Below are 21448 nucleotides of genomic sequence, written 5' to 3' on the forward strand. Positions count from 1 at the left end.
TCTAATAATAACAACAGGCCGCTGCGCCTTTAAGACCGAGACCGGGGGGGGGGGGGGGTGAGAGAAACTTAATATGAGTCCATATCCAGCTCAGGTCTCCGTCAATTAACAGTCAGAGCCGAGAAAGGTTCGATTCCTGAGCCTGCCGCCGCGGCCCCTGCTGCACCGAACCGCACCTGACTTCTGCTGCTTTCTTCTTTCCTATTGTTCTGCTGAGTTGTGTTCAGTTCAGTTGTGTTGTGTTGTGTTGAGCGGCACAGACAGAACAGAACCCCGGATTAAATTACGCATTGCACCTTTAAGAAGCTGTCACCGGGATTAGAGTTACGCGCAGCGAGCCAAGTCAAGAGAGAGAGAGAGAGAGAAGAGGAGGGGGAGAAGAAGGGGGGGTTGGAGGTGGGTTTTACGCACCGTCGGTATCCAGGCGACATTTCTCCCTCCAGTCCCGACCGGACTCGAACCGTCGACACCGAGCAGCCATGGCCGAGATGGGGAAAGGAGTCACCGCGGGGAAACTGGCCATCAACGTCCAGAAGAGACTGACCAGGGCGCAGGAGAAGGTAAAGACACGGTGACCCGCTGTGTAACTGGATCCCTCCGCTCTTTATACTGCAGACACCACTTCATTCAGCATTTAATGCAGCTGGAAACTCCTTCTCTCAATGGACATAATTAACATCCCATAATAACCATCAGAGTATCAGAGGGATTCCAGGGGCGACATCTAGCTACTTAAAGTTTAATTAACCTTTATTACCTGAACCTGTGATGAGGAGCGACACACGGTGACATTTAACCAGAGACACGGTTCACACCTCAGTTATTTTTACAGCTTTAAAGTTTAAAACTCAGTATTACCACTTTAAATAGCTGCAATGGTCCCTCAACTGTCAGTTTGTCGTGTGCACTTAAAAAAAAGAAGATATTAACAAGTATTTACATTCACGAGCTTATATTTAAATCCAATGTTTTAATGTGTAATCTGTGCAGTTTTGAATGGTTTGTGAATTAAGGGGAAAGTATCTCCACTCCACCTTAACTTTTTATGCTTTTCTGCACAATTTAAGGCTTTTTTTAGTGAGTTAAACAGCCGCTGCTGAAGTGTCCTTGAGCAAGACACGGCTCCTGAACGCAGCAGCAGTTGTAGCTGATGTTTTCCACTAGAGGAGGCTCATGAGGACAAAAAGTGACAGGAGACATGTCCAGTATTAAATCTGTGATCAGGTTTCATGCTGCTGCTGCTGCTGCTGCTGCTGCTGCTGCTGCTGCTGCTGCTGCTGCTTTACTACTGTTTGTTCTGCTGCAATATCATGATGACACTAATAATAAAACAACAGGAAGATGCATTTAAAGTCTAAAACATGTGACAGTAGAAGACAAACACTCAGGTGTAACTTTATTTACAGAGATGGTAAAAAAGTACTTGCTTTTAAAGGTACTTAAGTATCCAAAAGTACATGCTTTTAAATGTATTTAAAGTAAGAGTAAGAGTAAATTTCTTATTTTTCACATCAATGAATTACTATAATTTTTTCTAAATGAATGTAAGGAGCTTTTAACTCTTGTTTGTGAGAATGAACTCTTTGAAAGCAGCTGCACTGATGTGCTGCTTTTAGGGGTTAGGGTTTCCTTCACAGACAAACACAGCTTGTGTCCAATAGGATTTTAGAAAAAGACCTGAAAGTAACCAGTACTTTTCAGCCTTCCTAGAAATTAACTCGAGTAAAAGTAAAAATATTTGTCTTGGAAATGTATTCAAGTAATTGTAATAAGTACCAAAGAAATCTAATACTCAAGTAAAGTACAAATCCTCTAGTACTCCAGTAAATTTACTCCGTTACTGTCCACCAGTGATTAGTTATTGAATTGACAATAATGTTTTGTGAACCAGAGTTAAACCTGTGCAGCAGCGTCTGAATGAAACCGTCTGTGTCCAGCTCTCTGTCTCTGTCTAAGTTATTATTGTCCTAATCACTCGTGTTGCCTAAGCCTGCTGAGGTTTTACGCTCTAAGCACCTGGGTACGACACCACGGGGAGATTTACATTTTAAACCAGTCTTGTTTGTTGCTGTGTTTACTGATCACTCGGTTTTCCAGTTCAAACGTGAACGCACCCCGACCCACCCCCACCCCACCACCCCCCACCATGTGGCAGCTGCACATATTTAGCTTCTTACTTTCAAACCTTTCAGCTGTCTCTTTCTATTTAAACCATTTATATTCATAATTAAAGTTAGATTTTACTACAGGTGAATAGGGTAAAAAATTAAACTAACAGATTTCACCATGAAACTTCCCAAATTTATCACTCACATTAAGACAAATATTTTTTGTATCACAAGTTTTGTCAGGTTTTTTGTTTAAATATGTGAATGAGGCCATATCTAATGAAATATGCGCTAATTTGCATACATTTCCATAACAGAAATCTGAACAATGGATGAAGCTAAGTTTTTACAGAGGGGATTTTGGATATCTCTTTGAATGATGTATCAACAAACCCCTCTGTAAAGTGGTGATTAACACATTTATTCTGACTAGATAAATACGTATTCATTAACACCACCAGGCTATGACAAGGTTAACAGTTAGTCTGTCTACAGAGGCTTTATCATAATTATTGCCAATAATAAAATGTAAAGACCAAATATGATTCACAGAGAAAAGCTGTAACAGTAAAGTCACCAGTAAACTATCAACCAGCTTACGTACTTACGTTAATACAAGAATTAATTTGCTCACTCAATGATACGTATGACTATCACCTCTTTTGGACAGTTGTTAACAAATCAACTATTTAAAATAGTTTCTTGGCCTTGTGTCTCTTCTTCGTTATGTTTCTGAGCAGAATTGACCAATTATGACCAGTTACAGCTGGATTTAACTCGTATTTGATCAGCTGATTAAGGATTTTATTTTGAAAAGTCGCAGGGAGGAGTAATAACAAAGGCACAGACAAGACAAGACAAGACAAGCAGCATGTAAAGGAACGACTCAAACACAAGCACCTGAATGCAGCACTGAGGAACAAACCAGCTGTTTAATTAGCCGGCTTCGTTGTGCTTCAGTCAGATGTGTCGTCGGTTGCTCTGGACTGGTGAGTAACCATCAACACACTGATTAACACTGTGTGGGTCAGTGTCAGTGTGTGTGGAGATGTGGGGGTGAATTAAAGAGATAGTTCAACATTTATCACCATAATCCCAATAGTCATAGCAGTAGGTTCATTACCTTTAATTATCGGTGCATGTTGTTTTGAGATCAGCGGGGCAGAGACGTGAGCTGCTCAGCTAATGCAACGGAGGTACTTTCGCCTTTCCCTCATCAAACTCATCAAATACACAATCCAACAACTCCAAAACGCTCTGGTGGACAAGTTGTGACCTGCACATTCACCACGCTATGAGATAATCATGTAATGTTACAACACATGAAGCAAATACTCGCTTTTGAAATCCCTCCGCCCAGCAGTCGTGTCTGGAATGTAGTTCCGGCTGCATTTCCCTCTAAAACAACTCTGTGTGGTAACGTTGTGTTATTATCTCATAGCGTGGTGAATGTGCAGGTCACAACTTGTCCACCAGAGCGTTGTGGAGTTGTTGGATTGTGTATTTGATGAGTTTGATGAGGGACAGTGGACCTGTACCGTTCACCTCCATTGTGTTCACTGAGCAGCTCACGTCTCTGCCCCGCCGATCTCAAAACAACATGCACCGATAATTAAAGGTAATGAACCTACTGGAGCATCTGACTACATGTTGAACTATCCCTTTAGTGGACTGGTGGCTGGTGGACTGATGTGAAGCACATCTGGATCTTTGCCCAGACGTGTTTTAAATGCTTCAACTTTTGGTTTGGTAAACAGTGGATTTTGGATAGAAAGCTTCATTAGCACATTGTGCTGATGAAGCTCTTCAGGACGGTTGTACAGACAGATATGAATGGATATGAGGACTTCCCCTTGGATGAACTTTGACCTTCGCAGCAGCTGCTGTCCATGGCTGCACATGGATTCCTGTCAGGAAGTAGAAATAGACCAGGAACAGAGGAGGGTTCCCTGCAGGCTGAGTTTTATTCACCTTACGCTGGAAATTTATACAGTGTTGTGTATTTGTCCTTTTAAAAGCCGGACTGCAGCCGAGTATCTGTGACACATGCACTGTGCACTGCAAAAACTCTAAATCTTATTTCTTGTCAAAATGTCTCATTTCTAGTCAAAACTAATCTCTTTCCACTTAAAATAAGACTCATCACCTAAAAATGAACTTGTTTTTAGATCATTTTCATTTGTTTCAAACTAATTTTCACTTGAAATAAGTAGAAAAATCTGCCAGTGAAAGCAAGTTTTTTGTGCTTGTAATAAGAAAGAAAAACTTGCTCCACTATCAGATTTTTCTACTTATTTCAAGTGAAAATATCCTTGAAAGAAGTGAAAAGTGTCTAAAAACAAGCTGATTTTTAATGTGATTAGCCTTATTTTAACTAGAAATGACATTTTGACTATAAATAAGACAAATATTCTTGGTAAGATTTTGAGTTTTTGCATCAGTGTGACATCATAACACCATGACTTCAGTGTTTATAACAGCGGTTCTGATCGTTCATGGGTTTTAATCTGGAGGAAGAACCTGGACAGATAGAAAGGCTTCGTTCTGGAGGCAGTATGACAGAGTGTGAGGCGTTCAGGTCCCGTAGACGAAGGTCAGAGTATCATCTTCCCTCTGAGGAGGAGGAGGAGGAGGAGGAGGAGGGGGCGGCGGCCTCAGCTGTCTGTCTGCTGGCACGCCGCCCTGCACCCCTCACCTCGTTCAGCAGCAACTCTCTCCTCCTGAGCCACAGCAGGAAGTTCAGTCATCACAGCAACAACAAACTTTATGATGTCACAAATGAGAAAAAATGAAAGTAGAGATGCACAGTTAATGGATCTGTGTCGTTGTGTTGTCGTTGTGTTGTTAGCACCGTTAGCTTTGTGATGCTACAGGTGATAATCTGCAGATGTAAACAGAGGCCCCTGAACGCCTCACCCAACGGTCTCACATCCTCCAGTCTGAGCCCTCAATGCAAATCAGCTGAAAATTTGACCTAAATCAGTGTATTAATTCCAACATAATGGATCTTTATATATAGATTGTAGATATGTGTTCCGAAAGTAATAAATGATAATAAATAGAATAATCTTTATTTCTTTGGGACGTTGCAGAGTTTTTAAACTGTGAAAAACAGGATTAAATCAATTTAACTGCAGAAAAAAACAGCAGAGCAGGCAAATTTAATAATATAGCCTATAGATATAAATGGTAAATGGTCTGTATTTATATAGCGCTTTTACTATACCTGAACGATACCCAAAGCACTTTACAGTTCATCGCATTCACCCATTAACACACACATTCACACACTAAATATATAGTAAATATGACAGAGATGAGTCTAAAGAACAAACAAGAAAGGAAAATAGTCACATAAATTATAGTAATTATATGAAAACATTTTAGAATTAAGAATTTAGAAAACTTTGTTGTCCTATTCATCTTTGGTCTCACTTACATAGGAAGAACAGACGCTTGCCAGCAAGACTTACATGAGACAAAACAAATCAACCATGATCACATAATAAAAAATAAAATAAAAATACATACATACAGGTAACAACCGCACAAACATCCTACAGAACGACACTTTTCTGTGTTAATATTACTATTTTTCTAACATCCACACTGTAAAAAGTGGAACTCTCTCTCTCAACACTGTAAAAAAAACCTGGAGCAGATATTTTTATGACTCTCTCTCTCGGATCAGTAACTCGAGTCCAAACTTATCAAACCTCGAAGTTGCCCTGCTTGGCCCGAACACCTGTCCCTCCCTCCCTCCCTCCCTCCCCGCACTCCCAGCATGCCTCAGTGCTGTGGGCAGGGCTCAGATATGTGTGTGTGTGTGTAGAGGGAGGGAGGGTGTATCTATCTATAGCCCCACCCTCCCTCCCCCAGGCCTCCTTCTCATCACTCTTAATACCCCACAAACTGACCGGTGTGTATTTTTGGGGGTTGAAATCAAACACCGGCAGCTACGGCCTTTTGTGAACACACACACACACACACACACACACATACACATGCACGATTACAGCAGCGCACTTTCCCATTGTATCTGCATTTACAGTATAAATAACACAAACACGCACCGGCCAATATGTCGCCGTCATGTGATCTTTCCAGACTTTCGGAGGGATCGCCTGAACGCACCACGACACATCTGACTGGAGCACAATGAAGCCGGTTAATGAAACAGCTGACTTTATTCTCCAGTGCTGCGTTCAAGTGCTTGTGTTTGAGTCTGTCCTTTACATGCTCCTTTCATTCAGTGTCTCTACGACTTTTCAAAGTAAAATCCTTCACAAAATAACAAATAATAATCATCTGATTGAATACAAATGATTAGTTTTATTATCAGATTAATGATCATGATAATCTGACCTTTCACAATAAAAGTTTTTTACTGTATTAAACTTCTACTAAAGTTTGACATTGATGTGTTTCCTGTCAGAGCTATAAACAGATTCAGTGTGTGGAGCAGGTGTGTGTTTGTGTATGTACGTGTGTGTGTGTGTGGGGAAGTCCCCTCCGGTTTGTGTATCCGTCCCAGGATTAGGGCGGCAGGTGGTGGTGGTGGCGGAGGAGCCGGAGTCCATGTGCTCGCAGTCACTCATCTGAGCTGATTAGTCACCGATGACCTCGTTTGACTAACGAGCACAAAAAAAAACAACTTTCCCTCCTCGCATTTAAACGTCACATCGGACTGATTCTGTTCTGCAGGAGGATCAGGGAATGAATCTTTGTAATTAACTAATCGCATATTTGACACAAGATGGAACATTTTGCACTTAAAATTGATTTTGTATGATGACTTTCTATAGGTTCATTCATACTTTGTATAAAGCATCTGCAATGGACCAAAGTGTTGCACAGAATAATAAATGAAAAACATCAGAAATAAAAGACATAATGGCTCACTTAAGGCATAAAATTACATATACATACAAATAAAATAAATTAAAAGACATACAACAAGGAAAAAAATAATAGCAGTAGAATAAAAGAACAATAAAATAAGATAAAATAAAATAAAATGAGACAGAGTCAATGTTCTTCTGGGGGGTCAAAGGCCAAGGAGAAGAGATTTAAAAAAACATACTTTTAATGGGTTTTTATTTCAGGCTTTATGACAGAAAATCTTCATATTTCTATCGGCACTGTATTTTAAAAAAGCAAAACCATATTTATTTATGAAACATGTTTTTTTTTGTTGCAGGTTCTGCAGAAACTCGGCAAAGCAGACGAGACCAGAGACGCGGCCTTCGAGGAGATGGTGGCGAACTTCAACAAGCAGATGGTCAGAAATCATTTCTACTCTTCACAGACATTTAAAAACTCTTTATAATAAAAACTGAACCAGTGATGAATAAAAACGTTTCTTTCCTGCTGTTTCAGACTGAAGGCTCCAAACTGCAGAAAGACCTGAAGGCCTACGTGCTGGCAGTGAAGAGTGAGTGTGTTTCTGTTTGTAAGGTCATCGATTATTTAACGGCATGTTAAGATGTGTGGAAGAAAACTGTCCATATTGATTAGACATGATGTGTGTGTGTGTGTGTGTGTGTGTGTGTGTGTGTGTGTGTCTCAGCTCTCCACGATGCGTCGCGGCGGCTGCAGGACTGTCTGGCCGACATGTACGAGCCCGAGTGGTTCGGTAAAGAGGAGATGGACACGATGGTGGAGGTGAGAACAGGAAACCACTTCACTTCACTTCCTGTTTGCTCGTCTCGTCTCCTCAGCCAGATGTCCTTCTGTTCCCTTCTTCCATCCTTCCTTCTTTCCTTCCTTTCTCCCTTCCTTCTTTCCACAATCCTTCCTTCCTTCCTTCCTTCCTTCCTTCCTTCCTTCCTTCCTTCCTTCCTTCCTTCCTTCCTTCCTTCCTTCCTTCCCTTCGTCCTTACTTCTTCCTTGCTCTTTTCCTTTCTTTTTCCCTTCTTCCTTCCTTGAACGAATCTGTTCCCTCCCTCCATCTTTCTTTCCTTCCTTCCTTCCTTCCCCTCATCCTTCCCCTCATCCTTACTTCTTCCTTCCCTTTTGACCCAATCTGTTCCCTACCTCCATCTTTCTTTCCTTCCTTTTTCCCTCCCTTCTTTCTACAAACCGTTTTCCCTTCCTTCCTTCCTTCCTTCCTTCCTTCCTTCCTTCCTTCCTTCCTTCCTTCCTTCCTTCCTTCCTTCCTTCCTTCCTTCCTTCCTTCCCTTCGTCCTTACTTCTTCCTTCCTTTTTGACCCAATCTGTTTCCTCCTCCATCTTTCTTTCCTTCCTTTTCCCCTTCCCTCTTTCCACAATCCTTGTTCCCTCTCTTCCTTCCTTCCTTCCTTCCTTCCTTCCTTCCTTCCTTCCTTCCTTCCTTCCTTCCTTCCTTCCTTCCTTCCTTCCTTCCTTCCTTTCCTTCCTTCCTTCCTTGACCCAGGAGGACAACAGGAGGGTTAATATAACAAAACACAACAGAAGGAAACCTAACGAGCACATTTCACTGTATTTCTCCAACATACTGATTTTAGTTTTATTGTTTTTTGACTGTTTCAGATTCTTTAGTTTCTGGTTATCTCTGTTTATTTGAACTGATAATGACTTTTTCTGTGTTTGAAATCTTTCGACAACTTAACGAACTGATGAGCTTCTGTTTCCGACGAGTTTTTCTTCTGTCGTTGCTCTTCTTCTCCCTCCTCTTCCTCACTCTTTGTTTTTCTTGACTTCATGCGTCTCTGAAGGAGATGATAGAAAAGGAGATGGACAATAACCTGGAGGTAAAACGTAGGACGCCTCCACCCTGTCCCGCCTGCAGTAGACGTTTAGACCAACATGTAGACAGATGTTTAGACCTTTATCTTCTCGTTCCAGATGTGTGTGTGTGTGTGTGTGTGTGTGTGTGTTTTATTGAAGCTGTTGCTGTGGGTGTGTGTTTCAGGACACAGACACTCTGTGGCTGGACTTCCACCAGAACATCACCGACAAGTCTCTGATGAGTGTGGACACGTACCTGAACCAGTTCCCTGAAATTAAGGTCTGGACGTTTGCTTCTAGTTTTTAGTTTCAAATATGTCACAAAAAAACTAAAATAAATTCATCATTAAACAGATAAATCATCATTTTTTACAGATTCACACATATAAAGATTAAAATAAATGTGGAATTGTGTGAGTTTTACTTTGAAAAGAGGAAGTTATAATAGATAAATGCATCTGCACTCACAGTTTTAGTGCATGTGTTTGAAAATGGACTAAAGGGCTTTTATTTTGGAGGAACATGTTTAAGTTTATTTATTTATAACAAACGACAGAAAATAAATGAATCAAAATAAAAAGTGTGCCCCGCCCGGCTGCAGGCTCGCATCGCCAAGCGCGACAGAAAGATGGTGGACTTCGACAGCGCCAGGCATCACTTCGCCTCCTTACAGAAAGGGAAGAAGAAGGACGAGGCCAAGATCGCCAAGGTAACGACAAGCGTGTGTGTGCATAATTTGTATATGTGTGTGTGTGTGTTTACAGCGTTATAACCCAATCTGCTCTGACTTCTGTTGGTTTATCTGTTTGGACTTAAGGTGGTATTGATGATTGTGTGGTTGTCATCATTCCACCTTAACACCAGCTGTGTGTGTTGATTGATTTCAAACTGACAGTTGCAACGTGAACTAAATGCTAATTCATTAACATGTTTTGCGTTTGTCTTGAATTGTTCTCGTTTGCTTTTTGTCTTTTTTCTCTCTTCCTCCACTCTTCCACCTTTTCTCTCTCTCCCTCCCTCCTTCTCTCCCTCCTTCTCCCTCCCTCTCTCTCTCTTGCATGGTGTGTGTGGTTAGCCAGCAGCCCTGTTGGAGATGGCGGCTCCCAGCTGGGCTCAGGGTTTGATATCAGCCCACCAGGTGGCTCAGAATAACCTCTCCTACAACCAGGTGACACTCTGGTTCATCACTGCCCCCCCTCACCCACCTCACCCACCTCACCCACCTTCACCCCTCCCACTCCCACTCCCACCCACCTGGCCTTTGGCCCCGCCCCCCTCGCAGCAGCAGGCTCTCTGCACATGATCTGCACTCGTTCTGAGCGGCGGCCATGTTGTTTTCAGGCCGTCCAGAGCCAAGGTTATTATAGTTTTATTATGGTTTTTATTTAGTTTTTCAGTAAGTAAGTTTAGTTTTAGTACGACAGAGTATTAGGGCCACATAGAAAAAACAAAACAAAACACAGACTTCGAGAATAAAGTCGTAAATTTACGAGAATAAAGTCGTACATATACGAGAATAAAGTCATACATTTCCTACGAGAAAAAAGTCATAACATTACGAGAATAAAGTCGTAAATTTACGAGAATTTTCCTTTTTAGTTGCATCCCATAATGTTCCCATCAGTCCTCATCTACCTGTGGGTCGTACTCCAAGTCGTCCCATATTGAGCTGTGGCCTTTTCTTCCTGCAGCTTTAGACATCGACAAGAAAACTACAATTAAGCTGATGTTATCTGACTCTACTTCAGTTTAGTTTTGCTTTTTTGGAAACTTTTTAAACTTTTTTTTCCAGTTTATTAAATTATTTTTTCACTGCTAGTTTCAGTTTTACTCAACTATAATAACCCTGGACGCAGCGTCTTCAGATATGGCACAAAGGCACAATAAAAAACCTTTATAGCCAACGCAAACACATCAGTTATGACAAAACGCCAGTCAACAAACAGTCAAATCTGATGTGGGACTAGTTTGTGTGAAAGAGGGATATAGTAGCCTATTGATTCTGCTCATCATGTGTGGAGAGCTTCACTCTAATCTGACCCCAGATCAGATCCACTGTCCACAGCCGTGTTGTGTCTTAGCTGCCTGTGTGTGTTTGAGCAACAGAACTGTAGTTATTAAACCCTGTGTGTGCGTTTGTGTGTGTCTGCATGTGTGTGTTTGTGTGTGTGCTCGTGGAAAACAACATTGAGATGTGTTAATGTTTATTCTGTGTGTGTGTGTGTGTGTGTGTGTGTGTGCAGGCGGAGGAGGATCTGGGTCGCGCTCAGAAGATTTTCGAGGAGCTGAACGTGGAGTTACAGGACGAGCTTCCAGCACTGTGGGACAAGTGAGAGACAGTTTCATGTTTGTGTCAGAGATCAATCAATCCAATCAATCCTGATCGATCGCACACAAAGATTTAAAGGGATAGTTCAACATTTTTGGCAAATTGGCCCATTGCCATAATCCCTATAGTCATAGCAGTAGGTTCGTTACCTTTAATTGTCGGTGTAATATTTTTTAGAACGGTGGAGCAGAGCCGCCAGCTGCTCAGAGCTACGCTACGGAGGCTCATGGGATTTCTCGGTTTCCTCATCAAATACACAATCCAACAACTCCAAAACGCTCTGGTGGACAAGTTGTGACCTGCACATTCACCACACTATGAGATAATAACACAACGTTACCACACAGAGTTGTTTTAGAGGGAAATACAGAGACTGCTTGATGTAAAACTGCCCCTGAAGGCAACATGCATCAGCGGTTTTGCATGAATTTCCCTCTAAAACAACTCTGTGTGGTAACGTTGTGTTATTATCTCATAGTGTGGTAAATGTGCAGGTCACAACTTGTCCACCAGAGTTGTTGGATTGTGTATTTGATGAGTTTGATGAGGGAAACCAAGAAATCCCATGAGCCTCTGTACCGTAGCTCTGAGCAGCTCACGGCTCTGCTCCGCCATTCTAAAAATAGCTTGCACCGACAAATAGGTTTGTGGCAATGGGCCAATGTGCCAAAATGTTGAACTATCGCTTTAAGTGTGTGCGTGTGTGTGTGTGTTTGTGTTTTCAGTCGTGTTGGCGTCTATGTTAACACATTCCAGAGTCTGGCAGGTCAACAGGAGAAGTTCCACAAAGAGATGAGCAAGGTGAGATCAATCACACTGATGGAACTGACTGATTGATTGATTGATCGATCAGCGATCACAGTGATCAATATCTGTTCTGTTCTGTCGCTGCAGCTCAGTCAAAACCTGAACGACATCATGACCAAACTGGAGGAGCAGCGGCTGCTCAAGTAAGTCCACACACACACACACACACACACACACACACACACACACACACACATACACCATGTGACCCAGATGAGTAACGTTGCTCACACGCCTCCTGCTGCAGAAAAGGTGGAACTGCAGCGGCCAAGACAGAAGACGGTGCAAAGAGGTAAAGAAGACGCGGCGGTCGCTGCTCCTCATTGGCCGAGCATGTCTGTGCTGCTCGTCTATTAAAGGGATACTTCATCCAAAATCGATAATTCACCAACCATCTACTCACCGTCGTCATGACAAGGAAGGGTTTCCGAGTAGATGATTGATGAATTATCGATTTTGGGTGAAATATCCCTTTAATGTTCTAATTTAAATATTAACGAATGAAAGGGACGTTAAAGCTTTATTAATAACCTCACAAGTCACAATTACATCAGATTTTTTACAAGGAAAGTCACATTTGACATTTGAATCAGCTGTGATGATGTCACTGTGACCTCATCAGTTAATCTCTGGTGTGTTGGAGCGAGTTTGGGATTTGAACCTGCGACGCCGCCTGTTTTTTTTTTGTTTTTTTTCTGCCTGACGATAACTCTGTGTGTGTTTGTGCACGTTTTTGTTTTTTTTTTAATCTGAGTGAGACGTCGGCCATGTTGATGACATCACACACTCACACGTCATCCGTCTTTTCCTCCTCCTCCTCCTCCTCCTCCTCCTCCTCCTCCTCATGTCTTTCTTTCTCTCCGTCAGTGAGGAGGCCAACCACAGCGAATCAGCCAGCTCAGCTCCAAAGGTAACACACACACGCACACACACACACACCACACGTGACATCACAGCCTCGTCGCCCATGACGTCGTTTACTAACGTGTCTCTGTCGGCCTCACTGCTCTGCATGTGTGCACGTCTCTGTCTGTCTGTGTGTGTGTCTGTCTGTGCGTGCACGTGTGTGTGTGTTGTTTGGCTCTAACCCACCTGGAGGCGCTGAGGCCCGGCCCCCCTCCCAGTCGACCCCCCCCCAGACTGACGCCGTCTCCGGACCAGAGGAGGCAGCAGGAGAAGGAGGAGGAGGAGGAGGAGGAGGAAGAGCAGGAGGTGAACACAGAGTCCAGGACGACAGCACAGGTCAGAGAACACCATGAGGCGTTCAGGGACAGCTGACCGACACGATGAGGCGTTCAGGGACAGCTGACCGACACGATGAGGCGTTCAGGGACAGCTGACCGACACGATGAGGCGTTCAGGGACAGCTGACCGACACGATGAGGCGTTCAGGGACAGCTGACCGACACGATGAGGCGTTCAGGGACAGCGACCGACACGATGAGGCGTTCAGGGACAGCGACCGACACGATGAGGCGTTCAGGGACAGTGACTGACACGAGGCGTTCAAGGGAGAGTGACTGACACATGAGGCGTTCAAGGGACAGTGACTGACACGAGGCGTTCAAGGGAGAGTGACTGACACGAGGCGTTCAAGGGAGAGTGACTGACACGAGGCGTTCAAGGGACAGTGACTGACACGAGGCGTTCAAGGGACAATGACCAACACGAGGCGTTCAAGGGAGAGTGACTGACACGATGAGGCGTTCAAGGGAGAGTGACTGACATGAGGCGTTCAGGGACAGTGACTGACACGAGGCGTTCAAGGGACAATGACCAACACGAGGCGTTCAAGGGAGAGTGACTGACACGATGAGGCGTTCAAGGGGCAATGACCGACATGAGGCGTTCAAGGGACAGCAACCGACACGATGCGTTCAGGCAACAATGACTAACACGATGCATTCAAGGGACAGCGACTGACATGAGGCGTTCAGGGACAGCGACTGACACCATGAGGCGTTCAGGGACAGCGACTGACACCATGAGGCGTTCAGGGACAGGGACCGACACGAGGCGTTCAAGGACGATGACCATCATTAGTTGTTCAGGGATTTTGTTTTATATGTGACATGAGGCGTTCAAGGACTTTGATTAGTATGATGTGTTCAAGGACAGTGATTTACGTGAGGGATTTAGGAACTCTGCTTGACATGAGACGTTCAGGGACAGTGATTTTACGTGGTTTAAATGATGCTAATCATGATGTGTGGGACACTGCTTGACGTGAGGTGTTCTCCTTACCATGAGACGTTCAGGGACTCAACTCACTGGGTGTGTGTGTATGTATGTGTATGTGTGTGTGTGTGTGTGTGTGTGTGTGTGCGGCAGTGTGAGCCCTGGTCCGGGGTGAACCTGCTGGACTGGGATGTAGAGGTGTTACAGCCTGTCACAGCTCCAGCTGCCCAGGTGGGTGTGTGTGTGTGTGTGTGTGTGTGTGATGTCAGAAGTCAAAGGTCAGACTTTGTTTACCTACATGTCTTATTGACCAATCAGATTGCTTGGTCGGAACTACTTGTTGTATAACTACAGGTCCTGCATGTGTGCGTGTATGTAATGCATGGTGGTTTTTGCATCTTTTTGTTTTCACTTTGCATGTTTACTCTTATATGTCTGGTTTCTGACATGGATCCAGATGTTTGCCACATGTTTTATTGTTACGACCTCGTTTCTTCTGTGTTTTCTTGTCCGTCTGTTGTGTCACATTTGTTTTAATTTTGCTAATTACTGTAAAGGTCGGGTTGGGTTGATCCTGTTCTGTGGCATTTTTGAATTGCTTGAAATCCTCTTTACACCCAGATTGCAACCAATTAACTAAATGCTTTTTTCACAATCACAATCGCAGTCACAATCCGGAAAAACACTGTCCAATCATCTTGAACGCTCAGTTTTTCCAGGATCACCAACTCTACCTTTAAAGGGATAGTTCAACATTTTTGCAAATTGACCCATTGCCATAATCCCTATAGTCATAGCAGTAGGTTAGCTATTTTTAGAACAGCGGAGCAGAGTGGCGAGCTGCTCAGAGCTACGCTACGGAGGCTCATGGGATTTCTTGGTTTCCCTTCATAAAACTCATCAAATACACAATCCACCAACTCCACAACGCTCTGGTGGACAAGTTGTGATCTGCACATTCATCACGCTATGAGATAATAACACAGCGTTACCAGACAGAGTTGTTCTAGAGGTAAATACAGAGACTTCTTGATGAAAAACTGTCCCTGAAGGCAACGCGCATCAGCGGTTTTGCATGAATTTCCCTCTAAAACAACTCTGTCTGGTAACGTTGTGTTATTATCTCATAACGTGGTGAATGTGCAGGTCACAACTTGTCCACCAGAGCGCTGGACAGAGCAACTATAGGGATTATGGCAATGGGCCAATTTGCCAAAATGTTAAACTATCCCTTTAAGTCCATGAATAAACTGAGCTGTGGTACAGGAGGTGACAGGTGAAGGCACCTGAACGCCTCACATATATAGTATATGTACTATGTGTCATCATGTAACACGCTCCTGGTTGTTGTGTGTGTTGTTGCCGCGGCGAAGGCGCCGTCGTGGGACTCGTGGGTAAGTGTGACCTCACCTGAGCAGACGCCTCCTCCTTTATTCTTCCGTGACTTTGGCCTGTGATGTTAAACCTCCATCACACCCTCCTCCTCCTCCTCCTCCTCCTCCTCCTCCCTCTGACCTCTGACCTCTTGACCCCGGGTCGTGACCTTTACCGAACGCTCCTCCTCCCGTGCGTCCACCTCCTCCTCCTGCTCCTCCCTCCTTCCTCGCCACGATCCTCCCTCCTCCCTCCACCTCGTAGCAAGAGCAGCAGCAGCCGCAGCCTGACGACCAGCAGGGGGGGTGGGGCTACAGCGAAGACTCCGCCCCCGGCTACACGGAGCCGCAGTGGGACGAGGGCGACACGGCGGCGGCTCAGGAGAACTGGAACGACGACGAGGAAGAGGAGGACGGAGGCTACGCCGCGCAGACGTACAGCGAACCCAACTGGGACGATGACAACGACGGCGGCGGCGGCGGTGGTGGCGCCAACGTGGGGCAGGGAGGCTGGGGCGAGGAGGAGGAGCAGGAGCAGGAGGAGGTGCAGGTAGAGTGGGGTGGGCGGGGCTTCAGGTGGGAGCTGAGGGGGAGGAGCCAAGGAACGACAGCGGGAAGTCCAGAACCGCCACGAGAAACTTTCAGCACGTCTCTCACTTCCTGTTTACTTCACTGCATCACTTCCTGTTTACTTCAACATATCACTTCCTGTTTACTTCACTGCATCACTTCCTGTTTACTTCAACACTGCAAAAACTCAAAATCTTTCCAAGAATATTTGTCACATTTCTTGTCAAAATGTCTCATTTCTAGTCAAAACTAATCTCTTTCCACTTAAAATAAGATTCATCACCTAAAAATGAACTTGTTTTCAGATAATTGTCATTTCTTTCAAACAAATTTTCACTTGAAATAAGTAGAAAAATCTGTAATAACAAAAGAAAACCTTGCTCCACTATCAGATTTTTCTACTTATTTCAAGTTAAAATCTGCTTGAAAGAAGTAAAAAGTGTCTAAAAACAAGTTACTTTTTTAATGTGATGAGTCTTATTTTAAGTATAAGTAGATTTGTTTTGACTAGAAATGACATTTTGACTAGAAATAAGACAAATATTCTTGGTAAGATTTTGAGTTTTTGCAGTGAACACATCACTTCCTGTTTACTTCACTGCATAACTCCCTCTCTCCCCTCCATCTTCTTGTTTGTTGCTACAGAGTTCGGTGACCAACGGCGCCGGCGGCGACCTCCCTCCTGGTTTCCTCTACAAGGTGAAACTCCATCACATGCACAAAGATCAGGGGGTTACATACATAGAGGCAGTTTTTTTTTTACAGATTGCATTATAAAAATATGTTGTAGAGAGCACATAGGTTCAAGGTCTTGATAGCTTTTGTGTTATTAGATTTTTCAATAGTTTTAATATAGGCCTACTGCTTGACTAAGTTCTTAAATGTAAGAAAAAAAGGATTTTGATTTGTGTATCTACATTTATGAATGTGCCATTTGGATAAAAGGATAATAAGTTTAATGATGCAGTATTGTCTAACTTTGGTAAATGTAAAGACAGTGAAGCCAAACAGTACATTTTCAAATCACATGCACAGTCTCGTCATCAGAGCCCAGTTCAAACACAAACTTTATTTATAACACTTTGTTTCGTCAGGTCAAAGCGGTACACGAGTACGCCGCCACCGACGGCGACGAGCTGGAGCTGGAGATCGGGGACACGGTGCTGGTCGTGGCCTTCGACAACCCAGACGAACAGGTCAGAGAAAAATCAAACGTGTCTGTTGTGTGTCTGTCTGTGGGCTTCGGCGGTGCGTTCAGGTGAAACCCGTCTTTCTCTGTGCTGCTGTGTCTGCAGGACGACGGCTGGCTCATGGGCCTGAAGGAGTCTCAGTGGATGCAGAAGAAAGATTTTTCAGCCAAAGGTGTTTTCCCCGAGAACTTCACCCAGAAGATCTGAGGGGAGCGGCGGTCGAGCTCGTCTCAGATTTAAAAAGTGTCGACGTGGAGAAAACGCTTCAGAGAGATCAGAGACATCTCAGTGGCACCGAATGTATTGTTTGTGCAGTTGAAACCAGTGTCAGTGAACTCATCACGGCTGATGCAGAAGACAAATTTAATCCACTCATATTCATACTGTCTTTTTCTTTCTCCGTATTCCTAAGTTATTTCTGTTGTGCTGAACTCAGACGAAACACAAACTCGTGCTTTAGCAACATTTAAAGACACACTGACGTTTCTGTCGTGGATGTACTGTATGAATGTGCAAATATTTATGTTGTGTGTTGTCAGTTCCTTGCATGAAGCATTTGATTGTTTTTTTTGTTTTTTTGTCATTTCTGTTGTAACACAAACTCAACACTGTGAGCGCAGACGTCAGCAGCTCGTAGCTTCACCACAGGGAACAGCAGCAGTGTTTGTTTCTTATATCGGACTTTTTTTTTTTGAGGACGTGTCTTGGCGTGTGGCTTAAATTTTCTAATGCACATATGGTTTTATTTTGACTTTTGAATCATCTTGTCGTAGAGGCATGAGATGCAAAAACCCGGCTGCTGATTTCTTCCTCGTTACCACTCTTCATGACTGTTTCCTGTTGGTTAAGTCACAGTGCGACGACGTGTTTTATTCCACTAAATGTTTTTCATATGACTCTCTCTGACTGTGGATCTGAGGCTCCGATTCAGAACGATGTGGATCTGCACTGTGGAGTCAGTGAACGTGTGGTAACTGATGCACCATCTGTTGGATCAATCAGACTCATTAAAGATGAATTTAACAACACCAGCAGTGTCTCACTTTTTACTTCACTCTGATTCTGTTCAGGTTAAAGGGATAGTTCACCCAAAATTCAAATTTCACTCATTATCTACTCACCCTCATGTCAACTAAGAGCTGAGAGAATTTTCAGAGTCCTCCGTGGCTTCTCTGAGTTACGGGGGGCTCCGCGCAGCAGTAGGCTATTTGTCCATATAATGGTTGTGAATGGATACCAACTTTCTTCGTCCAAAAAGACACACCAAAAAACATCCAAATACCTCCATAGTGCTCGTCTGTAATGTCCCTCTTGTATTGAAGCCCCAACATGAGAAATTGTTCCGACACAGGAAGAGCAGTGAACCGAGACACTGGGAGCTTCCGCTACAAACAAGCTTAAAATATAGACTTATTTAATTTTTTTCGGAACAATTTCTCATGTTGGGGCTTCAATACAAGAGGGACATTACAGACGAGCACTATGGAGGTATTTGGAAGTTATTTGGTGTGTCTTTTTGGACGAAGAAAGTTGGTATCCATTGACAACCATTATATGGACAAATACTGCTGCGCGGACCCCCGTAACTCAGAGAAGAAATTTGAATTTTGGGTGAACTATCCCTTTAATGTCACATTTTCCTTTCAGATCAATCGATCACTTTATTTCTGTTGCATTTTTAACAGGAAGCATTGCCCGGTAAATGTAGTAAATAATCAACAGGCTTCCAGGTTAGAGGAGCATCCCATTCCCAGAAGCTTCACTAGTTTCTAGAAGAGGAAGAGGAGGCCTGGATGGCTGCACTGAGGGAGGAAGAGGAGCAGAGGCCAATGAGAGAAGTTACCAATGAATTTTGACGTAATTAAATATTGTTCAGTAATTATTGGACTGTAGGGTTTTATAAAACATAAAATGAAAACAAATGTATCTGCACTTATTAAAGTGTCCCAACATTTGCCAGAGGAGCTGCCTGCAGCTCCATCTGTTTCCTGTTGGGAGTTCCGGTGAAAACCGCCGACGTCAAACAAGCCGCGCGACTCAAAGGTTCCGTCTCGCTCCGCCCCGCAGCTGACTGCCCCGGGACAAACCAGGAAGAAAGTTGTTCACTAAAAAATAAACAGACAGTTCACAGTTTCTTCTGAGTGAGTCCAGTTTCAACACTTCTGATTAAAACTGCAGATTCTCCTGAAGGTGAGATTCACACCCCACTAGACAGGGAGGAATCTTCAGCAGAAGAGGAGGGAGGGGCTGACTGTCACTGACTTGACTTTGTGTCTGCTGTGTTTTCACTTTCACTTTCACTCAGAAACGAAATGGCTTCAAGGTTAGAGCCCGATCTCTGCTGCCCGGTCTGTACGGAGGTCTTCAGAGACCCTGTCATCCTGCCCTGCAGCCACAGCTTCTGTAAAGACTGTGTGGAGAGATGGTGGAGAGAGAAACAAGATCAACTGTGTCCAATTTGTAAGAAAAGACATCCAACAGCAGATCTACGTCTTAACCTGGCATTGAAGAACCTGTGTGAGAGCTTCTTACAGCAGAGAGAGCAGAGATCTTCAGAGGCTCTCTGCAGTCTGCATTCTGAGAAACTCAGACTCTTCTGTCTGGACCATCAGCAGCCGGTGTGTGTCATCTGCAGAGATTCAAAAAAACACACCAACCACAGATTCAGACCCATTGAGGAAGCTGCTTCAGAACTCAGGAAGGAACTTGAGGAAAGTCTGGAGCCCTTAAAGGAGAAGTTAAAGGGTTTTGAAGAAGTTCAAGTGAAGTTTGATCAAACAGCAGAACACATTAAGGTCCAGGCCGACACACAGAGAGGCAGATTAAAGAGCAGTTTAAGAAGCTTCACCAGTTTCTACAAGAGGAAGAGGAGGCCAGGATGGCTGCACTGAGGGAGGAAGAGGAGCAGAAGAGTCAGAGGATGAAGGAGAAGATGGAGGCTCTGAGCAGAGAGATAGCAGCTCTTTCACACACAGTCAGAGCCACAGAGGACGAGCTGAGAGCTGAAGACGTCTCATTCCTGCTCAACTACAAGGCTGCAGTGGAAAGAGTCCAGCAGCGCCCCCTGCTGGAGGATCCACAGCTGGACTCAGGAGCTCTGATAGACCAGGCCAAACACCTGGGCAACCTGACCTTCAACATCTGGACCAAGATGAAGGACATGGTCTCCTACAGTCCTGTGGTTCTGGACCCAAACACTGCTCATCCAGGACTCATCCTGTCTGAAGATCTGACCAGTGTTAAACTAGGAGACACATATCGGCAGCTTCCTGACAACCCAGAGAGGTTTGGTAAATACGCATACTCTGTCCTGGGCTCCGAGGGCTTTTCCTCAGGAACTCACAGCTGGGATGTCCATGTCGGAGACAATACAAGCTGGTTGCTGGGTGTGTCAGCAGAGTCTGTCCACAGGAAGAGAAACATCCAGTCCAGATTATGGAGGATAGGGTTTTATAAAGGAGACTATTCAGCACGGTCACCACCAGCTCCATCCACTGATCTCCCAGTGCAGAAGAAGCTGCAGAAGATCAGAGTCAATCTGGACTGGAGCGGAGGAAAACTGTCCTTCTCTGATCCAGACACTGACACACACATACACACCTTCACACACACTTTCACTGAGAAACTGTTCCCATACATTTTGACTGGAGATCCCCTCTCGGTGAAGATCTCACCCCTGTGACAGAGATAAAGCGAAGCAAAGTGGATTAAAATCCTGCAGCGATGTCTGGATCTGCACTGTGGAGTCAGTGAACGTGTGGTAACTGATGCACCATCTGTTGGATCGATCAGATTCCTTAAAGATGAATTTAACAACATGAGCAGCGTCTCACTTTTACTTTTCTCTGATTCTGTTCAGGTCTGTATTTATTGTTTTATTTTATTTAGATTAGGGACAGTGCATATTAATGAACATTGTACATGTGTAAATATGCCGTCTGTTATCCCCAGGCAGGCACATGGGAAATACATAGAAGAACCATAGAAAACCAATGCAAGGAATTATGCTAAGAGAACAGACAAAGAAAATAAAAGCTATAATTTAAGCCTTTATTTCAAACATGTAAAGAAACTGACAGAAGACAAAGCAAGCAACAACAAAAAATTAAACAAATAGTAATAGAAAACAAATCAAATTAATAAATTATATTCATCAACAGTCTTAACATGCTGGAAAGGGAGTAG

General features: G+C 43.9%; 1 protein-coding gene across 6 annotated transcripts; it reads left to right on the forward strand.

The window, feature by feature from the left end:
• The first annotated feature begins 113 nt into the window (after positions 1-113).
• On the forward strand, positions 114-18291 carry bin1b (bridging integrator 1b). Of its 6 annotated transcripts, XM_085795572.1 has the most exons (20): positions 114-342; positions 382-560; positions 7309-7389; positions 7488-7542; positions 7678-7772; positions 8804-8839; positions 9001-9096; positions 9418-9525; positions 9892-9984; positions 11060-11145; positions 11871-11946; positions 12040-12095; positions 12200-12244; positions 12820-12862; positions 13051-13194; positions 15504-15530; positions 15769-16037; positions 16721-16772; positions 17168-17269; positions 17369-17712. In XM_085795572.1, the coding sequence occupies exons 2-20, from the start codon at positions 480-482 to the stop codon at positions 17468-17470; spliced, it is 1647 nt and encodes a 548-aa protein (XP_085651698.1). In that variant the 5' UTR covers positions 114-342; positions 382-479; the 3' UTR covers positions 17471-17712. The 6 variants fall into 6 exon arrangements, with proteins under 6 accessions (XP_085651698.1, XP_085651659.1, XP_085651682.1 ...); XM_085795533.1 differs by lacking the exons at positions 13051-13194; positions 15504-15530; positions 15769-16037 and having other exon boundaries at positions 16719-16772; XM_085795556.1 differs by lacking the exons at positions 9892-9984; positions 13051-13194; positions 15504-15530; positions 15769-16037 and having other exon boundaries at positions 16719-16772; positions 17369-18291.
• Positions 18292-21448: the final 3157 nt, after the last annotated feature.

Source organism: Trachurus japonicus, chromosome 2 (genome assembly GCF_045865225.1).
Source record: "Trachurus japonicus isolate A0001 chromosome 2, Traja_1.0".
Lineage (NCBI taxonomy): Eukaryota > Metazoa > Chordata > Actinopteri > Carangiformes > Carangidae > Trachurus > Trachurus japonicus.